At 48.6% G+C, this 21,241-nt stretch overlaps 1 protein-coding gene and 3 non-coding genes across 4 annotated transcripts in view; all 4 read left to right on the forward strand.

Moving 5' to 3' along the window:
• The window catches only part of LOC135817622 (uncharacterized), a 132,697-nt gene that overhangs the window by 68,969 nt on the left and 42,487 nt on the right, over positions 1-21,241 (forward strand). Inside the window, exons 30-34 of the mRNA XM_065330848.1 lie at positions 1,359-1,661; positions 7,996-8,274; positions 13,704-14,351; positions 14,774-15,109; positions 15,453-15,779. Coding sequence (XP_065186920.1) covers positions 1,359-1,661; positions 7,996-8,274; positions 13,704-14,351; positions 14,774-15,109; positions 15,453-15,779 — 1,893 coding nt within the window. The remainder of the gene's footprint in view (positions 1-1,358; positions 1,662-7,995; positions 8,275-13,703; positions 14,352-14,773; positions 15,110-15,452; positions 15,780-21,241) is intronic.
• Trnag-gcc (transfer RNA glycine (anticodon GCC)) lies at positions 16,647-16,717 on the forward strand. Its single transcript has one exon. It is a non-coding gene; the product is annotated as a tRNA-Gly (tRNA).
• On the forward strand, positions 18,378-18,448 carry Trnag-gcc (transfer RNA glycine (anticodon GCC)). Its single transcript has one exon. It is a non-coding gene; the product is annotated as a tRNA-Gly (tRNA).
• Trnag-gcc (transfer RNA glycine (anticodon GCC)) lies at positions 20,206-20,276 on the forward strand. Its single transcript has one exon. It is a non-coding gene; the product is annotated as a tRNA-Gly (tRNA).

Below are 21,241 nucleotides of genomic sequence, written 5' to 3' on the forward strand. Positions count from 1 at the left end.
TTAACTTTCTTCACGTTGCTTATTTTTATAGTGATACAGTCATGTACATGTACATAACAGAATTTTTTGTATGGAAGTGCGGGCACTGTCAACTACGCAGCATGCTCATTTGTCAAAACGCCATGCTGGAAGTACTTCCTTGCCTTTCATGTGTCGATCGGAAAAAAGAAAAAAAATCGGTCGTATCGCATAATTTATAGTGATGCATCGGTTATAGTGATAAGATCACGGAAATCAAAAGGGTACGCTATAGCCGATACAGACTGTAGTTGTATACGTCGTTGACCTGAGAGCAATGCGTAGTGCAGAACAGAGTTGTCGAGTGACTGAGTGGATCCCCCCCCCCCCCCCGCCAATTTTGTTCAGTTCGGAATGAGCCATGCACGGCGGTTATCAGCGACACTGGGGCCTGTGCTTTATCAAGATTTCAGCCATAGATTTTTTCAACTGAAGGAAAGAAGCAGTTCTGCTTAGTGCTTATCCATTGTGCAGTCATTTCAGGATGGCAAATGCTGTTGGCATCACCACAGCATCCTTCATGGACATTGCACATGACTGTTCTGCAGTTTATGGCAAATGGAAGTGAAATGAATGCGCGGTGGCCTCGTTGGCGATTGGAATTTTTAAGGACTCTTCATTCAAGTTTCCAAGCGTTGGTTTGAGTCCAGCGCTGTCATCACAACAGTAAAATTGTAGAAGCAGTTTTATCGTTCTTGGTAAGACTGTGTAAGTTAAGCATCATGAAAGACCATTGTTGCCCCATGAACTACCTGACGAAAAAACTTTACGTTCTGATGAACTATCCTGATGTAGCGCTTTGGCGCACTTTGTATTGCTTTTTAAATGAAAATTTGCACTATTATGGTGCAGTCGACTCCTGATATAACGAACACTGATGTGCAGGAGAATTAGTTCTTTATAGCCGAAGCTCTTTGTCACAGACATGCACTTACGTACACCATACAAGCAGCACGTCATACCTGGCATGTGGCCCTTGACTGTATTGTTGCACTTGGTGCACATGCTCCCTTACAAGATGTCCTTCGTTAAAACAAACAGTTCGCTACAAAGGGTCAATTCTGTATGGCTTCAAACAGGGACATGGGCAACGGTTCACTCACTATAATATCACAAAATCCGCTTCTATGTGGAGTCGACTGCACTTGAACCATACGCGTGTTATCTCTGACTGACACTGTGGGTCTTACCTGAGCTAGATCGCCACCATCAGTGCATGCCGGCAGCGATTTGGTTTTGTTTGTGAAGCAACCCTTACTTGAATGTCAGTCGGTTAATTCTGTTGGCGTTGATTTCCATGTGTGCTCGGCGGGTCTGTGTTCACGTCACTATGGAAACAGATCGCCAGTGTTGGCCGGACTGGGCACTCAACCCATCCAATTTTACCTCAACCTCAGTGTTACTACATCTGCCTCCCCTCGACATACAAGACTGGAATGCTGCCGACGCAGTGCTGCGCCATCGTCATAGAAACGCCAATGGCAGCTGGTTGCCGTGGGTTGCCGTTGGAAACCTGTCGGGTCCACAGTTCCAGCTTTCCGGTCTGAGTGCCAATCGGACAACACAGGTGCAGCTCATCAATCGGGGCCACGCTTGGCGACCTCTCGTGTCGGACGTCTTGACATTCAAGACGCTTGAACCAGGTACTGTGGTTCATGTATAATCCGGCACCACTTGTGCTACGGAAATTCTGCTGGATGAGGGAGGGTGCGGGATTAACAAATCTAGTTTACTGCTGCAATACGCATGAAGAGGACATTCTGGCTGCTGAAAATCGTGCTGGCTTATAGAGGGTGCTGGTTTATAAAGTACTGGATTAAAGAGGAACGACTGACGACTGTACTGTGAACATGCTACTTTGACATGTACCGTGGTGTCTGTGGACATGCTAGAGGTTCCCTTAGAGTAGATATCCCAACGTGTGCAAGTATGCTTATGGGTTCCGGGCAGCGCAGTGCATCAGTTATATCATTTAACCCTTTGGAGTCCATGGTTCGATTTCGAACCATGGGCATTTTGTATGCATGTGGGTGCAGTCAAACTTTCGGTTCTTGGCCAAATCTTCACCAAATTCAACAATCGAAGGGTCTAGATGGTAGAGAAAACTCTCAGCTATCGCCTCGAACAGGTCCGAAGTCTCTCCGATGAAGTTTGAGTGAGCGGCGAGCGATCAAACATTTCGAATTTTCTGCGCTGCGTGCTGCGAGTCAGCAGTGCGTGAAAAAAAGGGATTTTCCCAGCTTCATGACAGGCGGCATATGCCAGGACCAGCGCGGCGCGAAGTCACGGCAAGGTAAGCTTCTACTCGAAAAAAATTGAACAGTTCCGAGCTAGATTCAGTGAAATGGCTACAGGAGACCGATTTCGTCTCTGATCTGGTGCTGGACTCACGTTTGGGGCGCGTTGTGGCGGACAATGAATAGTGCTCTTTGCGAGTTTGGGCTCATTGTATGTCTCTCATCAAGAGCTTTCCAACAAGCCCAAGATCTTCAAAATCAGTGAAGTAGAACCAAAGTTATGTTGGAAATGGAGTGCGCATTTTCGTGACTGTCACAAATTCTGCGGAAGCGGTTTGTTTTTTCACGGCTGAGCGTAGCGAAAGAGTGCAAAAAACGTATTTTTCACTCACAAATATTTTCGTGCATTTGCTCTTGTTCTGCGCAACTCCGTTGAACCTGCCATCGTGGTCTTTGTTTTTCCTCGTGGTAGTTGAAGTTTTCAAGTGCTCCAGTTTTTAGTTTCCACTCGCAGCCACACTCATCTTATTATTTTTTCAGAGTAGATCTACAGTGTAATAGTCCAGAAGAAAGAAACGACAGTGCCGTGCACCGTCTATAATGAATCGATCCAGCCTACAAAAGGTCCACATCGCCTGATTGGGCCTGCAAGCTGATGTACCAGTAACCTGACGTTTTTGGGAGCTGCAGATCGATCTGCGAAAGGCGGAAACAGCTAAAACGAGCTGAGCGCAATCCGCCACACACAAGCAAGTTTGGTACCAGGCGGAGCAGAGTCACCGTTGACAGCTACACAAATCAGGGCGTTTCGGACGACCAGCAAAGATTGTGGAAGTAAAATTTAGTTGACAAAACAATTGGTCACTCAGTTCCGACATGTCGAGTCGACACCTACCTGTACCGCAACCATACTCCTCAAAGGCTTCAGCGAGTCCTTGAGAGTTTTCCGTGGGCGCAGTGATGAGATCTAGAGTCTACGGAGTCGGTGATGAGCGCTGTCGATCACAACATCGTGTCCCAAATGGTGGCGAAGCTCCTGGCAGAGGTGACACCGCAGTCATACTGAAGTAGTTGTCTGATATCGTGGCGAAGGGCAGCAAGGTCGTAGCTGTCTGTTGACAACACCAACCGGAGTTCACTGGGACAGCCAGCCAGTTTTCGGACCGCACATGGACCGGAGAGAAAAGATAAGTATCAGTACTTGAGACTGTGGATGTTTTTCGATAATTTACGAATTACATAATCATGTAGTTGACACAATCGAAAGGGGTGTACATGCCGTCGTATTCAAGGGAGCAAACAAACGCCCAGCCCGTACCGCCCTAGGCCCTACACAGGGTGCATGATCAATGTCACGGGACCATCAGAATGTTATGGATGTGCAGAGCGATGTACATGACTGTATCGTGTTTGTAGAGGCAACCATGAACAACAAGAGTAGTTAGTTTGTCAGTCTGAGTACAAAAATCGGGCAACAATGGCATGGCAGTAAATGTTGTCCAAGTCAAACATCGTGCAAAATGCTAGTAGATTTACGGCCAGGTGTAATCGACGTTCGCAGCCATCGGACACACAAGGGGGGGGGGGGGACAATTGGCCGGCAGGACGAGACAAATGTTTGTTTGTTTGTTTTTTTCACGGGTGGGGCCCACCAGACATGGTGCCAGAAGAAATTCAAGCAAAAGTTGACTGCTTGCTGACTTCAAACTTGTGTTCCTGAGGTGCCCATCCACCTCACTCACGTCAGATTATTAGTAGTATTATTCACACATTTCTACCGAATGAGTACGCGGCTAAGCAGTACAGGGAGCCAGCATATGTTCTCTCAGCATAAAAGCAAGCAAAGAATAAGGAGTACATGGGTAATGGAAACAGTTCCAAAGTACAGCCTGGGATTGTATGAGTGCAAACATGTACGACAATAGTCATGGGCTATTGCAGCAAGCGACAACAACACAACAGAGAATGTGACAGCAACCGCAGGGGGGCGTGCGATGTTGACCAAGGTTGGGAATCAGTACTGTCCAAGTTTTCTTCGTCCAGAGAGTAAGACTAGGGTTCCTGAACACGCTCAAAATAAGTGTACGTTCCAGACGGAGCGATAACTAAAGCGGCAGGTAGCGCGTAGTCCTCACTCGGTCGCTGCAGTCTGCAATGTGCGAGGTGAGGTAACATGATGGCACACTGCACAACTCCACTGTTGTAACGCCAAACCAATTCATAAAAGTTAAGCCACCACTTTGATTGTGTAAGGTGTGCGAGACACCCCAGTCAGCTGCCAGGCCAAGTCAACTGGTTAAAGCTTTACGTATCTTGATCTTGCTCGTGCATGCCGTCCTTATGTTTTCGGTGTTGAATCTTAATGAAGCATTATATGTTTTCCTCTTGCTGTCCTTTCAGTACCAAGCCAGTACCTAGGCCGTGGAACAGACACCGGATCACCCACGACTGGACATGATGCAAGCGATTGGGAACGGCCTTGTGTGGTGTATAAATGGGTAACCCGGCTTGCCATTATTTAGTGTGTATGTGAGTGATGACGGAGTGAGTAAGAAGCCCGATGGGCAGTGATGACACATGATGGCGTAGGGCTTGATGCAATAATCACGGAGAAGCCCAATGGGCAGTGAGGACACAATATTGTGTATGGCTTGATGCCATGATGAGGGAGAAGCCCGATGGGCCGTGATGACACATGATTGTGTGTGGCTAGATGCCATGATGAGGGGGAGGGAGAAGCCCGATGGGCAGTGATGAGTATGGCTTGGTGCCATGATGAGGGAGAAGCCCGATGGGCAGTGATGACACATGGTTGTGTATGGCTTGATGCCATGATGAGGGAGAAGCCCGATGGGCAGTGATGACACATGGTTGTGTATGGCTTAATGCCATGATGAGAGAGAAGCCCGATGGGCCGTGATGACACATGGTTGTGTATGGCTTGATGCCATGATGAGGGAGAAGCCCGATGGGCAGTGATGGCACATGGTTGTGTATGGCTTGATGCCATGATGAGAGAGAAGCCCGATGGTCAGTGATGACACATGATGGTGTATGACTTGATGAACGATCATGTGGTTATGAATGATTACAGACATGTTGAAACCGAGAGAGAGAGAGAGTGTGAGAGTTACATAGAGGTATGTGGGTTTTTTTTATGTCTCGGTACCGGCTTTTCACCCCCTTTTTGTCGGGGCACGCGGAGGAGTGTACGTGCACGGGCAGTACGTGTGTGTACAGTATGTGTGTGTACAGTATGTGTGTGTGTACAGTACGTGTGTGTACAGTACGTGTGTGTGTGGACAGTATGTGTGTGTGTACAGTACGTGTGGGTACAGTGCGTGTGTGTGTGTGTGTACAGTGAATGTGCGTAAGGGTGCATGTGTGTGCAGTAAATGTGTGAGGGGCGGACGTGTGCATTCGATACAGGATTCCTTCTCTTGCAGGAACTGAACGGACGTCCAGCCCAATCACGGCAGTACAGCACCTCACATTGAATTTACTGGCAGTACTACTCCATGATGTAGCACTCGCAACCTAGCACGGGAACTTTCGGGCATTTCGCAGAGATTTTGTCTGCTCGGAGTGCACTGCTGATCATGTTATCCTGGCTGATGTGTGCTCGTCCGGTTGCCACCGGACCCAACCTGGCCTACTAGTGAGCATCCCAGGGCAAGTCTGGCCGGGTCTCCATAATGTTCATAGTAACTATACACTTGGCCACAGATGGTGGTCACAGTGCCCAAGACTTTGGCACACTGGCGCCATGCGCCACACTGCTCGTTTTCCTTGTCCAAATTTATGTGTGCTGCTCTCCTATCGGCCTCACTATCCTTTACATCGTGAGTGTGATTGCTCTGGTAGACCACTACCCCATGTACTGAACAGTCGCTTTGTGAGTGAAAAGGTTTGTTTTTTCACGGCTGAGCGTAGCGAAAGAGTGCAAAAAACGTATTTTTCACTCACAAATATTTTCGTGCATTTGCTCTTGTTCTGCGCAACTCCGTTGAACCTGCCATCGTGGTCTTTGTTTTTCCTCGTGGTAGTTGAAGTTGCCCGCCCACCCACCCTGTTTTCATGGGAGTCGTCCGCTGTTCTTCTTGACAATCTATGCCTATGTGTGTGGCTTATGATTATGACATACACCGGTTATTACATACCATTTCTTGCTATCTCTATTCTTGGGTCTGACTGGCAGCGGGGCAGGAATTAAGGAAAATAGAAAGGTTTTTTGGCCGAAAGGCGTGTTTTTCCTCTAGCCCGGTTGAGCGGTCGCGGCTAGGAATGTAGGGAGTCATTGTTTTTCAGGCGCTCCCCTGCTGCCCAGTCACCCATGCTCACCACTGGCCATGCTGTTTCACTTGATTTCACGGCCTTTTCTCCCGCTTGCTGGCGGTTCTTTGATGGATTTAGATGTTTTTCGGCTATTTATCTATTCTGTGGCTGCGAGTGTGGTTTTTTGCTTCTACTCATTTCTGGAAAACCACCACGGTGGTGAGTGTGATTGCTCTGGTAGACCACTACCCCATGTACTGAACAGTCGCTTTGTGAGTGAAAACAAAATATTACGGACTCCAAAGGGTTAAATGTGAAGGTACGATACAGACTGTTTTTCGGTGTGGCCTTAACCCTTTGTGTACCAGCCCCATCTCGAACCGTACCATATGGTACGGTTCGCTGCACTCCAATCAAGCGCGCCGTTCCCCGCCGCCGTAGCTCCGATCGACCCGCGGTTTTTTGCGCTTGACAGCTGAGATCCCACTGAAAATTTTGATGTATGATATGGGTAGGTTGCCATTTGAAAGTATGGAGAACGAACGCGTTCAAAATATGCTTTTCAGCGCAAACAATTGTCGCTGTTTCGAACGTGTTCTCGCTCAGTTTCTCTGCTTGTAGCGAAGATGTAGCTTGTTCTAGGTCATGTCGACGTCTTCTAGACGTGGTGGACGATTGGAGAGGTCGGCTGTGGCGATATCATCGCGGAATGCGACTCGAAATTGAAAATTTGTATCGCTGATCCCATCGTAGTATTCGCTCTCAAAACAGGAGCGAGAGGGAGGGCAGCGATGGCCTAAAATCGTCAAGGCAGGCGTAATTCACCAGCCAGCGACTGCTTCTTGTCTTCTCTTTCACTTACCTGACGCTGGATGTGAGTGGATGAAGAAAAATATAGATTTCGAATCTGAGACAAGAATTCAAAATTTGCAATTTTGAGCCAATTGTTTTACCTCAAATGTGTGAAAATATGACCATTTCCCTGGTATGTTGTTACTCTTCATGCACTGTGACAACGCTTATGATGTTCTTTTGTCCCTATGTTCCCAGTACACGAGCACAAACTAATTCTCAGTCTATTTGTTTGTGATACCCTGGTTTTGTCTCAGAGGAAACTGGATACCCTGGTTGGTCAGAAATATGCACAATTGGCGCGTATCTTTGGTATTCCACCTATGGCCTTCATATACTACTGCATGCTGTACCAATATCCATGCTTACCTGGGTGCAGTGATACATATAGAGTCAGGAAAACACAACTTGCATATACAAAAGTTGTCTAGATTTGATACCATGGTTGCTTCTTTGGCTGCGATAGCCCTTTACATACATTAGATGGCTGGTACATAAAGGGTTAAAATTAATTAATTGCCAGAAACTCATCATTGCCGGCTCTGGTTCATTTTTTTTAAGCTTTGCCCTGACCTTGGAAAATTATGTTTATTGTTTGCTTTGGAATCGGCAGGTGCTCCTGTTTGGCCTGTTGGTTACTCTGTCACGAATGGACACACTACTTTGGCATTCCGACCACCTGCTCCCAGCAACGATACAAATACAACGTTGACGGTTGCCCTCTTGGAAATCTCCGACAGACACAAGGATGAAGTTGTCCACCAAGTACCATTCTCACAGGTTGTGGAAATCTCTCACCTGCCGGTGGGCTACCGTAAAAGATATCGGATTAGAGTTCGCTACCCGGGTACGCCTTTCACGTCACCTATCACACTGTCTACAGAACAAACAGGTGAGGAACACCACATTTGATCACAACATTCGATATTGTGTCATGTCATCATATCGTGTGTGTGTGTGTGTGTGTGTGTGTGTGTGTTAGGCCTAGCCCAAATTTGCCGGCAATGCTTCCAGCAAAATATCGAAATTTCCCACGAAAAGAAATTGCTGGAAAATTCCGAGCAAAATATCGAATTTTCAGAGGATCCGGGTGTTTTGGCAATTTTATTCAAATTTCTTTGGTTTCATTGGGCCAACGTCCTGCTGAAGTAGCTCATGCAGGTTGTCAGCGGTACATAAATTTTGAAATCATGCCTACTACAAAATCCGTAATACTGACACCATTATAGGTTTTGCTTTCCTCATTAGTCACCATCCACTTTTACCAAAGTAGACGGTTCATTCGAAGCCATTTTTGCCACAAAGCAGGAGCAAAATGGAGCAAAATATCGGAAACGAAAGGCAATGCCAAGCAAAATATGGAAAGTGCTCGGGCAAAATTTGCCGGCAAAATATCGAAGCGCCCCGAGCAAATTTGGGCTAGGCCTAGTGTGTGTGCATATCACGTGATCATGTCATGTGATCCTGTCATGTGTCCATATCCTGTGACCACCATGTCATGTGATACTGTCATGTGACCATCATGTCATGTGGTGTGTGTCAGCAGAGCAATAGCAGGTACATGTGTACTCATGACTTTGAAGGACAGAGGACTGTTGGCTAACGGGCGCCAATACCTCTGCACCAGCACCCCAAACCAGCAAGAGCAATTGTTGCTCTTTGTCCTTTCTGCTGAATGCTGAGGTGTTGCGTCTACGTTGTGCAGCTTGTGGTATCGTATTTGGTACGAAACCACTTTGAGTTTTCCATACACTATTTTTTAGTTTGAGCAATGTCGCTGTACCTGTGTTGGCACATTCCCTCTCATCATGTACCGTACTCACTTGAATAATAGCCCCCATTCAACAACCGTTTTTTTTTTTTTAATCATACAAGCCCCTCTCGCATGGAAGCGAGGACTCCTGTTCACAAAGCATTGGTTGACCAGGCAGTGTCATGTTCGGTAAGGTCAAGTCCGCACTTCAAGTGTGTATCACATGCATTTACATGCATGTACACCGATACATGATATCCAAATCCTGGTCGACACAGTGCGTGTAAACACTAACCTGAGGCCCAAATGCTTTGAATATTAAAATTTTAGGGATTTTATTGGAATACCGGAATGCATTGAAACAGTAGAAGCCTCCTCAAAATTGGCATTGGAAAACCGAGCAAATACTGTAAATATACAAATTTCCGGCAGCTATTTAATTTCGGCTATATTCGGCACCGACCCAAAACGCCTAAATTAAAACGCCGATGAAATTTTTCACAGCATCTGTCGCACTATACCATGCCCTCTACCCCATGCCGAAAATAAATCGCCGTCGAAATGTCAAAAATCGTGAAGTGCCGAAATTTTGCGGCGCCGAAATTTTGTATATTTACAGTACGGTATTAACCTTGTCCTTCCCCATTCTCAACACCATTCTGGAGAAAACCAATATACAAAAATGTAATGGAAACGTAGACGATAGCTTGCGTAGACCTCGGTACCTATCGGTAGGACTTAAGGGTTTAACGTCGGGCCCTAGACGATGGCTACAATGGCCAACCGGACAACAAAGTAGTTGAGGTCAAAGACAAATAATTCCTAAAGCACGCAGCAGGTTGCTATATCAGTCCCCCGCCAGTGGACGAGAGGCACGATACGAGCACGATAAACCCAGAGAATAAAGAGAAAAACGAAAGTAGAAAACCAGAGTGACTAAGTACGACTGGGCAGTGAGCAACGGCACAATGGGAGTCAGGAAAGCAAGTCGGCAGGCTTAAGACGGTCTACAGAGACAACCTGCTCCGTGCCTTTCACAAGCACTTTGAAATATTTAGCACTGCGGCGAACAACAGGGTAGGGACCAGCATAGGGTGGCTGAAGTGGCTTGCGAACTGCATCGCAGCGGATAAACACTTTAGCAGCAGATTGCAGATCAGCGGGCAGATGGATAGGTGTAGAGTCGGACACCTGGCGAACAGGCAGTGGCTGCAAGCGGTGCAGGGCATTGGCGAGACGAACGACACAATCGGCGCCACCAGAGCGGGTGGGAGCAGACGTGCCAGGGAAGAACTTACCTGGGAGCCGGAGACTAGTCTCATATACAAGCCCAGCTGCGGAACAATCGGTGTCAGTCTTCGTAGATGAACGGATACTGAGGAGGATCAACGGTAGGGATGTCAGCCAGTGGGTCCAGTGGGTCGGACTATTGAGAGCTTTCAATGACGACTTCAAGTGGCGGTGAAAGCGTTCCACCATACCATTAGATTGGGGATGGTAGGAGGTGGTGCGGGAGCGGTGACATCCAAGCAACTTCATCAGTTCTGACCAGAGATGGACTCGAACTGAGCGCCACGGTCCGACACAAGGGAGGACGGAACGCCAAATGGGGAAACCCAACCATGGACGAAGGCAGAGGCTACTGTAGCGGCAATTGAATCAGCAATAGGGAAGGCTTCTGGCCAGGGTGAAGCGGTCAATGCAGGTTAGCAGGTATGTATAACCCTGGCAGGTAGGCAGAAGGTCAACAAGGTCAACATGTACTTGTGCAAACCGGTCGTCGGGTGGCAGAAACTGGCCAATTGGGCTCTTCACATGGCGGAACACTTTGGCACGCTGACACTGCTCACACGTGCGGGTCCAGGTGGTGATATCATGGTGCATGTGCGGCAAAACAAAACGAGCGGCAATGAGGCGGTTGCTGGTGCGGATCCCAGGGTGACTAAGGCCATGAAGCGAGTCAAAGACAGCACGGCGGAACTGCAGTGGCGCAAACGAACGGCCGGGCAATATTGCAGCATGTGCTCACCCTTAACGAAACCAATGTCCGTGGTGAATTCTGCTATGAATGACAACTGACGGAGGACACGGGGCGAGTGTGATGCTGTGGTGGTCTGCTTCAGTGCAAACGTCAACGGCTTATGGTCGGTCCAGACGCGGAACGCGCGACCTTCGATGTAGTAGCGGAAGTATTTGACAGCCAGAAGGTGCTATAGCGGCGCTCAGTGTCAGACAACTTCTTGCTGAAGAAGGCCAGCGGTTGCCAGGGGCTGTGCACGTATTGTTGCAGTACAGCGCCCACACACAGGTCAGATGCATCAGCCATTATGCAAATCGGGGCTTGCGCACAGGGATGGCAGAGCAGTGTAGCTGAGGCCAAAGCAGCTTTAGCGGCGAGAAATGCATCAGCAGCAGCTGGTGGCCGGACAAAATCAGGTGGCTTACGTGGCGGATGGGCAGGCTGTTTGCTGACCTTGGTGCAGAGCAGATCCGTTAGGGGCTGACCTATCTCCGCACAATGCGGGATGAATCAGCGATAGTAATTCAGCATACCCAAGAACTTATGGAGCTGTGTCAGAGAGGTAGGCTCACAGAACTGCTGGATGGCGTCGACCCGACTGGCAGGAGGGCAGATTCCGTTGGCAGACACAGTGTGGCTCAGGAACTCCACTGTGGGCACGGCAAATACTGACTTGGAGACATTAATGACGAGCCCATGCTTATCGAGGCATTGCAGAACCTGCTCCACGTGGCTAAGGTGGGTGGACACGTCTGGACTGCCGACAAGCAAGTCATCAATGTAGTCGAAACTGCACTTGATCCATAAATCGCTGGAAGGATAGCAGCGTTGCAAAGGCGAAATGGCATGCGCACAAACTCAAATAGGCCAAATGGCGTCATGACAGCAGTCTTCGCAATATCGTTGGGATCGACCACTGAGTCCGGTGCCGGGTGTGTGCCTGCGTGCGTGTACTAACACTGGTACGAGGGGTGGAGGTGGCCAATTTCCAGCTTGAGGCCAGGACGAAGACGGACGATAAAGACAACTGGACAGTGTGCCGTGGCAGGATAGCGGGGTATCCAGGTGGGCCCGGAGGGTGGCAGGGGCCACAGCAGCTCCGAGGCGGATCCGGTGTCGAGATGGTGAGGCTCAAGTTTTACGTCAACAGCCGGCGATTGACGGGCTCCCGAGAGCGGGGTGAGCAGGAAACTGCGACCAGAGCTCAGAGATGGCATGATGAAAACTCTGAAGAGCGCATGTCTGGGGTCACCAATTTAGGGTTTTACGTCGGGCCCTAGACGACGGCTACAATGGCCAACCGGACAACAAAGTAGTTGAGGCCAAAGACAAATGATTCCTAAAGCACGCAGCGGTTTGCTACAGGACTATCAGACACAGACATGCTGCACGGCCTCTGTTCTAACATTGACCTAAAACTTGACCCTAAACTGCTACTAAGGGCCGGGTTCCACTGCGGCTCCACTGCTCCGCGGCACTTGGCTGCATACAGCGGAGCAGCGCGGTTCCACTGACACTCGCCATTCGCGGTACCGCGGTCGTGCTCCACACTTTTTGATGACGTTTCACCTGCCTGGACGCGCGCGCGTGCGCGCGCGCGCGCGCGAAATCAAAAAAATCCTCGTGTTCTGGCCTGCGCAACGAATTAAAATTTGAATTTTAAAATTCTGGCGTACAAAACAATGCAAAGTACGGGAAACAGGTCGAGCAGCGACCGCGGCTCGCAGTTTTTGGTGAAGAATCGTAGCAAAAGCTCGCGGTGAGCCGCGGACTCGCTGCTCCAGCTCGAGCCGCGGTCACTATGGTCATGATGACGTTTCAAGCCGCGAACGACGAGCAGCGGAGCCGCAGTGGAACCCGGCCCTTAGGGGCTAATGAAGGAGACCACAATTTTTAAACGTGATCGTACAAGACATATTACAAAATGCGCTTACAAAATACATGTACCATGGCAACAGCCCATGGCAACAGCCCATGGCAACCATGGAAACGGAGTGCGGAATTATGCACTCCACTGCCATGGCAGGCTAAGAAAGACAATAGGCCCTCACCACCATAGATGTGCCATGGTCAAAGTGCACTTTGGACATAGTTGCTAGTGTTTCGACAGGAGCATGTGCGGCCATTTTTGACAATTGATAAAATTGCACATATTCAATGCACTGGACATAGTCTTGCATTTTGCGCCATTACTTTGCCTTACAAAGACCTCATCTCAACATTTTTTTCGAGAAAATTCTCAACCAAAAGCACTTTTGCAGTGCGATTCCTTGGGTCCTACCGATAGGGCGGCATGCAAGCTATCATTAACATTCGTCAGTATCAAGTCCTGCTCCTGTTGTGAGGTTCGGCTGTGCTCTGCTGTGCGTGATTGATTTTCTCGCTAGACTTTTGCTGGTGTGTAATCGTGTGGAGAATCACGCTCTTGCTTTATGTCCGTATGCCTGTGTATGCGTCTGTGCGTATGTGTATGTGTCTGTGCGTATGTGCATGTGTGTGTGTGTGTGTGTGTGTGTGTGTGTGTTTGTGTTTCATGTCCACATTATAGCTTTTACTACGCGGCTAGAGGCGCAAGTTTACAGTGTCAGTCTGGGCCCACGCTCGGTTACACTTACCCTCCCCTGGCGCCTCAGCACCGATATTCTTAATCGCACGGCTTACGATACATGGCTTGTTCAGTACGGCACATCTCCATATGGACTCGTGACGAGCGGCATGAGCAACGTGGAGATTGGCATAAGTGCACGTGCTATTACGCTATCTGGCTTGATGCCCGGAACCCGGTACGTGGCAAACGTGCGGGCGAAACACAGCAGCTCCGGACAACTTTCTCCGCCGGCTGTGGTGGTGTTTACAACGGCCGCCGCTGCTGGTTCATCCACGCCACCGTACTGGACGCGATACCCTGTGTCTTCGGAGCACATTACGTCCACGTCTGTGTCTCTATATCAACCAGTGCTCACGAGTACGAGTGACACACAGGCTGAATATGTCGTTGGAGTGAGCAGAGCTGCTAACTCAAACACTAGCCAAAAACTGCCCATGGAGACCATACATAATGTGTTGCGGGATTCTAGAGGCCTGATCACCTTGTCGGATCTATCCCCTCGGGCCAAGTACACAGTGCGAGTACGGCGTCCGGGTTTGCCACAGTCGCACTGGTCTGCACCGATCGTAGTGCAGACACTTGCCACAGGTATGTCTGTCTGTCTGTCTGTCTGTATGTCTGTCCCTATCTCTGTGTTCGTGTTCGTGCTCGTGTGTGTCTTTGTGCGTGTGTGTGTGGGGGGGGGGGGGTGTGAAAGGGCATGTGTGTGTTTGTGTTTGTGTGTACAGTCAACTTCGCGTATAACGACACTCGGCGGGGCATCAGAAAAGTGTCCTTATTCGCGAAGTGTCGTTATACCCGAAGTCCCATTGTATGTATTACAGTTGGATGTGACTTTGCTCTGGGCATAGAAATTCTGTCGTTATTCCCGAATTGTCGTTGTATCCGCAGTCGTTATTAGCGAAGTTGACTGTATGTGTAATGGCTGAGACAACTGTTTGTTCTGGTGTCCGGTATGTAATTCTGCTCGACTTCAACTTTGACGTCTTGATGTTTACTTCTGACTGCAGAAAGTCCCGTGTGGCCGGAGGATGCACTTCTTGAGCACCACGCTCTGCCCATGTCCGGCATACTACGGCTACCTCGTTCAGTTTGGCATGCCAACACCAGCCAGGGCGCTCAAGTACGCTTGCGTCGGTTGTCCGATGCCTATGGGCAATGGCCGAGGGGCCATCAGGCTTTTCTGAATGTGTTTCCTTTGGAGCAATTCACGAGCAATCGCCAGTACTTGGTCTTGACGGACTTGGAGCCGGCTTCTGCCTACGCCGTTGCAGTGGGCATACCGGACGCAGCAGGGTCTGATATGCTCTGGTCAGCAGAGCTGGTGCTTGCAACGTTATCCACAGGTATAGCACAGTCAGTGCATTGCAATTAGCCCATTGCAGTGGCATGGCACTCCAGTGTTGGGAGTAATTTGTGCTGAGCTAAAGACACTACACTACATCTACTTCAATTGTATTGTTATGTTGTGTGGGACAGGAAAGTGATGTGAATTTGTTAGGTGCGATTCTTCTGGGGCATCTCGCCCACTGTGGATACTGCCACCGCTATTAGGTGTTCTAATCTTTTGTAAATTTTCCACCTCCTCTCATACTTTTAGCTCTTTTCATTGCAAGCTGAATGAGTATAATGGCCGGATCTGATGCCTTGTCCTCTTTTTCTCCATGCTCCCCTCTGTGCTGTGTGCAGCCAGTCCAGTGTGGCCGGAGCCACCGGAGGACTACCACCTGAGCACGCCAACGCTGGTGTCGCTGCGTCTGCCCGAGTCCCACAGGGCAACATCGTCATCGGCTCCTCGCCGACTCTACGAAGTGCGATACCGTCCGGTACGGGGTGATGGCGAACGCCACCACGCTTGGCTGCGTTGGCCCGAGCGGTTTGCCGAGGGCCGCGCGAGTGCACAGATCGCGCTGCTGCAGTCGGGCACACGCTACGAGTTTGTCCTCTGCCTGGGAGAGAACACAGTATGGGCACCAGCCTGCGGTGTGCCGTATACATCAACTACTGGTGAACCAGGTGAGTGTGCTGCTGTGCTCTGATGACAAACACCAAGTTGTTTATTGCCATCTGCGCTGACATCAGGTGCACGGTCCTGCTACTGTTGTGGACATTGAAATCCGGTGGCGGCTGGCGCCCTTACTACAGTCCACGCACACAATGCAAACTGGACCAGCAGTGCTCACGACTACAACAGTACAAGGCCAGCGCCCCGTGTCCGCTTGACTTCTCAACGGATTTCAATGTCCACAGCAGTATATGTACTTCTAGTGCTCTGCTGATGTTACTTTACACAGTCCAAACACTCACACATGGTCTCTTTGTTGCGAAAGTCACCTCAGTTAGATTCGCCAAATTTTCGGGCATAGTCCGTCCTCAGTGTGAAACAGTAGACTCAACATGTATGTTACTGTCTGTATCGGCTGGAGAATAACCGGGTGTAATAATACTTGGACGGAATTTCGCAACAGTTACGTGGTGTATCAGAATCAAAACATGCTTTACACTAGACTTGTGTAAAGCATGTTTTGGCTGTAGTGCTATTAGGCGGTAAGCACTGGTAAGCACTTCCTCTCTTCCCTTTCCGTGTTCATGGGGTCCGGTGTTGCATGAATGTGTGCGTGCGTGCATGAGCACCTGAAAGGCACGCCGTGGCTACAGCACAATCATGCACACATCAACATACATGGCCATGTGGGTGTGGTTGCGAGCCTCGTGTATGCATGACCTGGACGAAGGGTTGGGAGGTCCGACTGCCATGCATAAACGACATACATGTAGCAGCATTAGCCTTTAGCACAGTTGCGCTCCCGGCAATAGGGCTGGAATGCTAGTGTTCGGGCAATGTAAACAGAGGCTAGGACTTGGGTGTGGTTTCCTGTGGAAGCATTGGTGGTTCAGTGGTAGAATCCTCGCCTGCCACGCGGGGGGCCCGGGTTCGATTCCCGGCCAATGCATTTTTTTTCTGTTCTGGGTGGTGACAAGCAAGAGGGCGAAAGTTGCATTTTAGGCTGCGTTTACACGACAACACATGGCCAGTTTTCCGTTTTCAGTCCCGCATTTCTTTTTTCGTTTTCGTGCGTTTACACGATCAAAGCTGACCCAAGGTGGTCTCCGTTTGTATCGTTTTCGCGCGTCTACACGGAAGCAAAGGATCCGCCAAAGTTCGTCATGTGCCAAGTGTTGTCGTGGAAGCACCAATCACGCTCAAGGAATAGTTGAAAGCAGGCCACACGACAACACTCCTCACATGAATTTTTTGATTGTCGTATCCGTGTGAACGGGCGAAAACAAAACAAACGTGACGGGAAACGAGACCAGCACACCGTTTCGACTGTTCACACACCCAAATTTATCCGGCCTCTCCGTTTTCAAATTCTTCCACCTTGGCCAGCGTTTTGGTTTTCTTCCGTTTTGGTGTGCAACTTTTACGTTTTGCTCCGCGTACCGTGTAAATAAACCATGCATCCGAAAGGATTTTGTTGCGTTTTCACCCCCAGCGTTGTCGTGTTTAACGTGGCCTTAGTCGCAGCTGGCGACATGTTGGGCACCGAAGAACGAACAGGATGGAATTTTACCAAGCCCAGCATACATGTACCAACATATTTGGTGACTCCACTGCGTATAGACTGTTGTACGTGAACATATGAACGGGCTGGGTTACTAGGCTGGGTTACTAGGCTGGCCCACAGTTCTTTGGCACCCAACAGTACTATGGCTATGTGCCATGTACACCAAGTTGCAACGAAGTTGTTTGTATTCATTGCAATTGGCAAGCAGACCTAAAAAATTCTTCTAACATGGAAATGTCCAAGATCGCCCCAAGAGGGGCGCGAAATTAGGGGGCATTCGTTTTTGGTCTACAGGTTTGGGTAGAAACTACTTCTTTTGGTAGATGCGTTCCTTTTTTGTACTCAAAAGAGTAGATTCTACCTTTCTCTACCAGCTCTACCAGGTTTGAAGCTGGTAGAGGTCGGTAAAGTTGGTAGAGGTACGGGATTTACAGCAAGATCAAGGAGTTGTACACAACTCCATACAGAAGAGAAACATTTCATGTACATATCGTGAAAAACTACTAAATCCGGTAGGGCAGTGTTCGTGCACTTACCCATCTACTTTCTACCTCTATCGGTAGAGTGACTCTACTCTACTCTACCAGGTAGCTAAATGACGAACACAGCCTTAGTAGTGCAGTGGCAATGGCCACGGCCATGACAGGCAGAACAGTTCACATCTTCTCTCCCAGTAACAATATAGCTGACATTTTGGACCTCTGCATTGCTGCTGCCTGGACGGCAAAATACGCTATCAGGAAATGTGAGAAAAAGAAATAGTTGCCAAAATTTGTGTTCTGCACATTTTCGTAGTTCGCACGCCGATTACGTGCACATGGTGAACCCGTTGACCACTTCCGAGCCCACGAACCTTACTGTACTTCTCACGAAAATCCATGTTGCATTTCATGAAAGTTCCCGTCCAAAGTTGCGAAAGTTTGTGCAAAGTTTCTCACTTTGTGACGTAGAGCAAAAGTTTGTGCGCATTTTAGTTTTGCAGAACCTCTCTATTGCAATTCGGTTGAGTGTCTTTGCCCGGGACTTAGTATAACTCCATGTGAAAGCATTGGTGGTTCAGTGGTAGAATCCTCGCCTGCCACGCGGGGGGCCCGGGTTCGATTCCCGGCCAATGCATTTTTTTTCTTGTTCTGGCGAGAACAAGCAAAAGTGAACAAAACTTGTTGCAAGTCTTCATCCATGCTGCATGAAAATCTAGCCATGTAGAAGCCCGTTTCCGACGTACTAGTATAGGGTATTGTGCGGTTCCGAGGTGATGATTGACTTTTGATATCCCCAAGCTGTAGGCTCAACGTACATTGCTGTATCACTGGGTATCACTGGGGTAGTAAGCAGCGGAGAATGAGTGTGTGCTCTTCGGTTTCACCTGCTGTTCAATACAATGTCAACAGCAATGTGCCAGCCGCGGCGTAGCATCCTGCTGAAACGGGCACGCCACTGTACCCGGATAGTACAGTAAAAGTGGCAAACATAATCCGGTGTGAGGTGGTGTATGATGCAGCTACAGGTGAGAAAAACGAGAAAAAAAACCTCTGCCGTGGACACATTGTGTCATACAGACAGAGTTCCTTAGTGGTCGTTCATGAATTTCGAAAGATAGAAAATCCGGATAGTGGACAAATTTAGGGCGCGTTCGAATTGTCACTCTTTGACTTTTCGAGGAGTTTCGTTTTTCTGAAGAGGTGTCCTTATTGGCCTCTTCAGAAAAACGAAACTCCTCGAAACTCCACAACCTCATCCGATGGGAGAGGTGGATTAGTTCCGAAGGGTTTGGAATTGCTACGTCATGTAGTACGTGGAGATGGTCAATCTGATCGGACGTCATCATCGCCATGACAATTCCACTGAAAAACTCTAAAATGATAGAAACCGTTCTAATGGGACACTTCAACTAATCTCTTTTAAAAATTTGTTCGAACAGTTGATGAAGACAATTCGAACCCCAGGCTTACGTGTATGTCAGGCCATAGTACAAACAAAGACACATCAAAGTAAAGGAATTCTTGGCAACGAGAGGTCTTATGTTGAACTCCTCGAAAACCCAGCTTGTTGTGTTCAGGCCAAAGTCGAAACCTCTTGACCCCGATGTCAACGTACAGATTGAAGATGTCACCATCACCCCTAGTGCACACGTGAAATACCTCGGTATAGTTCTTGACGAATATCTCTCCTTTGGAGTTCACATTGCACAATTAGAACGTAAAATAGGCTGTAAGTTAGGGATGTTTAGAAAGGTCCGAGACCATTTAACGATCGATGCTAAGAGGGCTTTCTACATCTGTTCCATTCAGTCCATACTTGAGTATGGGTCTAATTCCTTTGCTCACTGCCTGTCTGCCTCCCTCCATGACCGTGTTGTCCGACTTAGTAATAGAGCGCTGCGTATTGTATTTTGCATGCCCCGCCTATCTGATGTCTCCCTTGTTCTTGCCCGCTACCATATCATTCCCTTGTCTGTCAGGATTCAAGCTGTACGTTCTAACGTACCGTGCTCTTCATGATCTGGCTAGTGTCTTTGTTGCTAACTGTTTCTGTCTCCGCTCTAATTCTACCTGCACTAGTTCTCGCACCCGCTCTCAAGTGTCCTCTTCCCTTGCTCTTCCGACAGCCAAACGTCGCTATGGTTTATTTTCTGTCACTTTCCTGACCGCTGGAATGCCCTCCCAGCGGAGGTCCGCTCAAGTTCTTCCCTGCATACTTTCCGTAATTCTGTTCTTCATTTTTTAGGGTACCCTGTCAAAAGGCCTTAGGCCTGTGGGGATTGCCCTATCAAAAATTTAATAATAATAATTAACATCCGTGAGACGACACGTACACAGGGGCAGTATAACCCTTAGAACTTTGCCTGTGACTTTATGTAGTTTCTTGTGGAAGCATTGGTGGTTCAGTGGTAGAATCCTCGCCTGCCACGCGGGGGGCCCGGGTTCGATTCCCGGCCAATGCATGTTTTTTTCTTCTTCTGGCCTGTGGGCTAGTGTGGGGCAACTCAGTGATGACCATCGCAAGAAAAATTAAAATCCAATCGTTCTGCGAAACAAGAATTCGAACGAAGTTTCGCGACAGTCCTTGCGAAAGAAAGTGTGTACGAATTTTCGCACGAGAACATCTTCCCGGTACGTTGTCACGATTCTTCACACCCGATGCGCTCTTCATTGTAACTATCCTCCATGCAGTTCTCTGTGACCATCTCGCATCATTCCTCCACACTCCTTGCTGGTGAGCAGTTGTCACCTTTGCAGCTACTTAGAACATGAGGTGACAAATCCACACTGCTCTGCACTGCTCTCCGCCTAGCACCGTAATTGCGCCAGCCCACGTTTAGTTGGGACAAAAAGACTAGTTACGCTGGTGGCTGCTATCAGTTGTCTAATTATTGCATTTGGCAAGGAACTCTGAAAAGCCGTGCCCAAGAGAGCTTGCTTCTCTTGCATTTCTTTCTACCTTAAAGTCCTGCACAGTTTTCTTTTCAGCTTAGGCACTGTAATCACTGAAGACTATAAGCTCTGTTGCTGGAATTGTTGCATGGGGATTGCATGGCGCACTGTCAACACTTCAGTAAAGGGACTGCATGCGCTGGCAGTTACCATGGTTACAGCCGCTCTGTTGTAGTAGACCAGCGCCGGCAGTGTCAAGACTCTCAACTACAGTGTGGAACTTCAATACAACGTACTGTGTGCTTGCAAGGGCTGTTCAAATCTGTGCCGTGTAGTCGAGATTCATGTGCTCTGTATCCAAAGTCAACTGACCCGTGTAGTACAGTGTAGTGTCCTCCAAAATAGTACTTTTACAAAATGTATAGCCCACACTGGGCCACAGTCTGTTGTATCCATGGTAGTTTATAACTTTACACTGAACAGTTTTGCTGTGCTTGTAGATGCATAGTGCTAGTAAGTAGCGATAGTGTTCTCC

The sequence above is a fragment of the Sycon ciliatum genome, chromosome 1 (assembly GCF_964019385.1).
Source record: "Sycon ciliatum chromosome 1, ocSycCili1.1, whole genome shotgun sequence".
Lineage (NCBI taxonomy): Eukaryota > Metazoa > Porifera > Calcarea > Leucosolenida > Sycettidae > Sycon > Sycon ciliatum.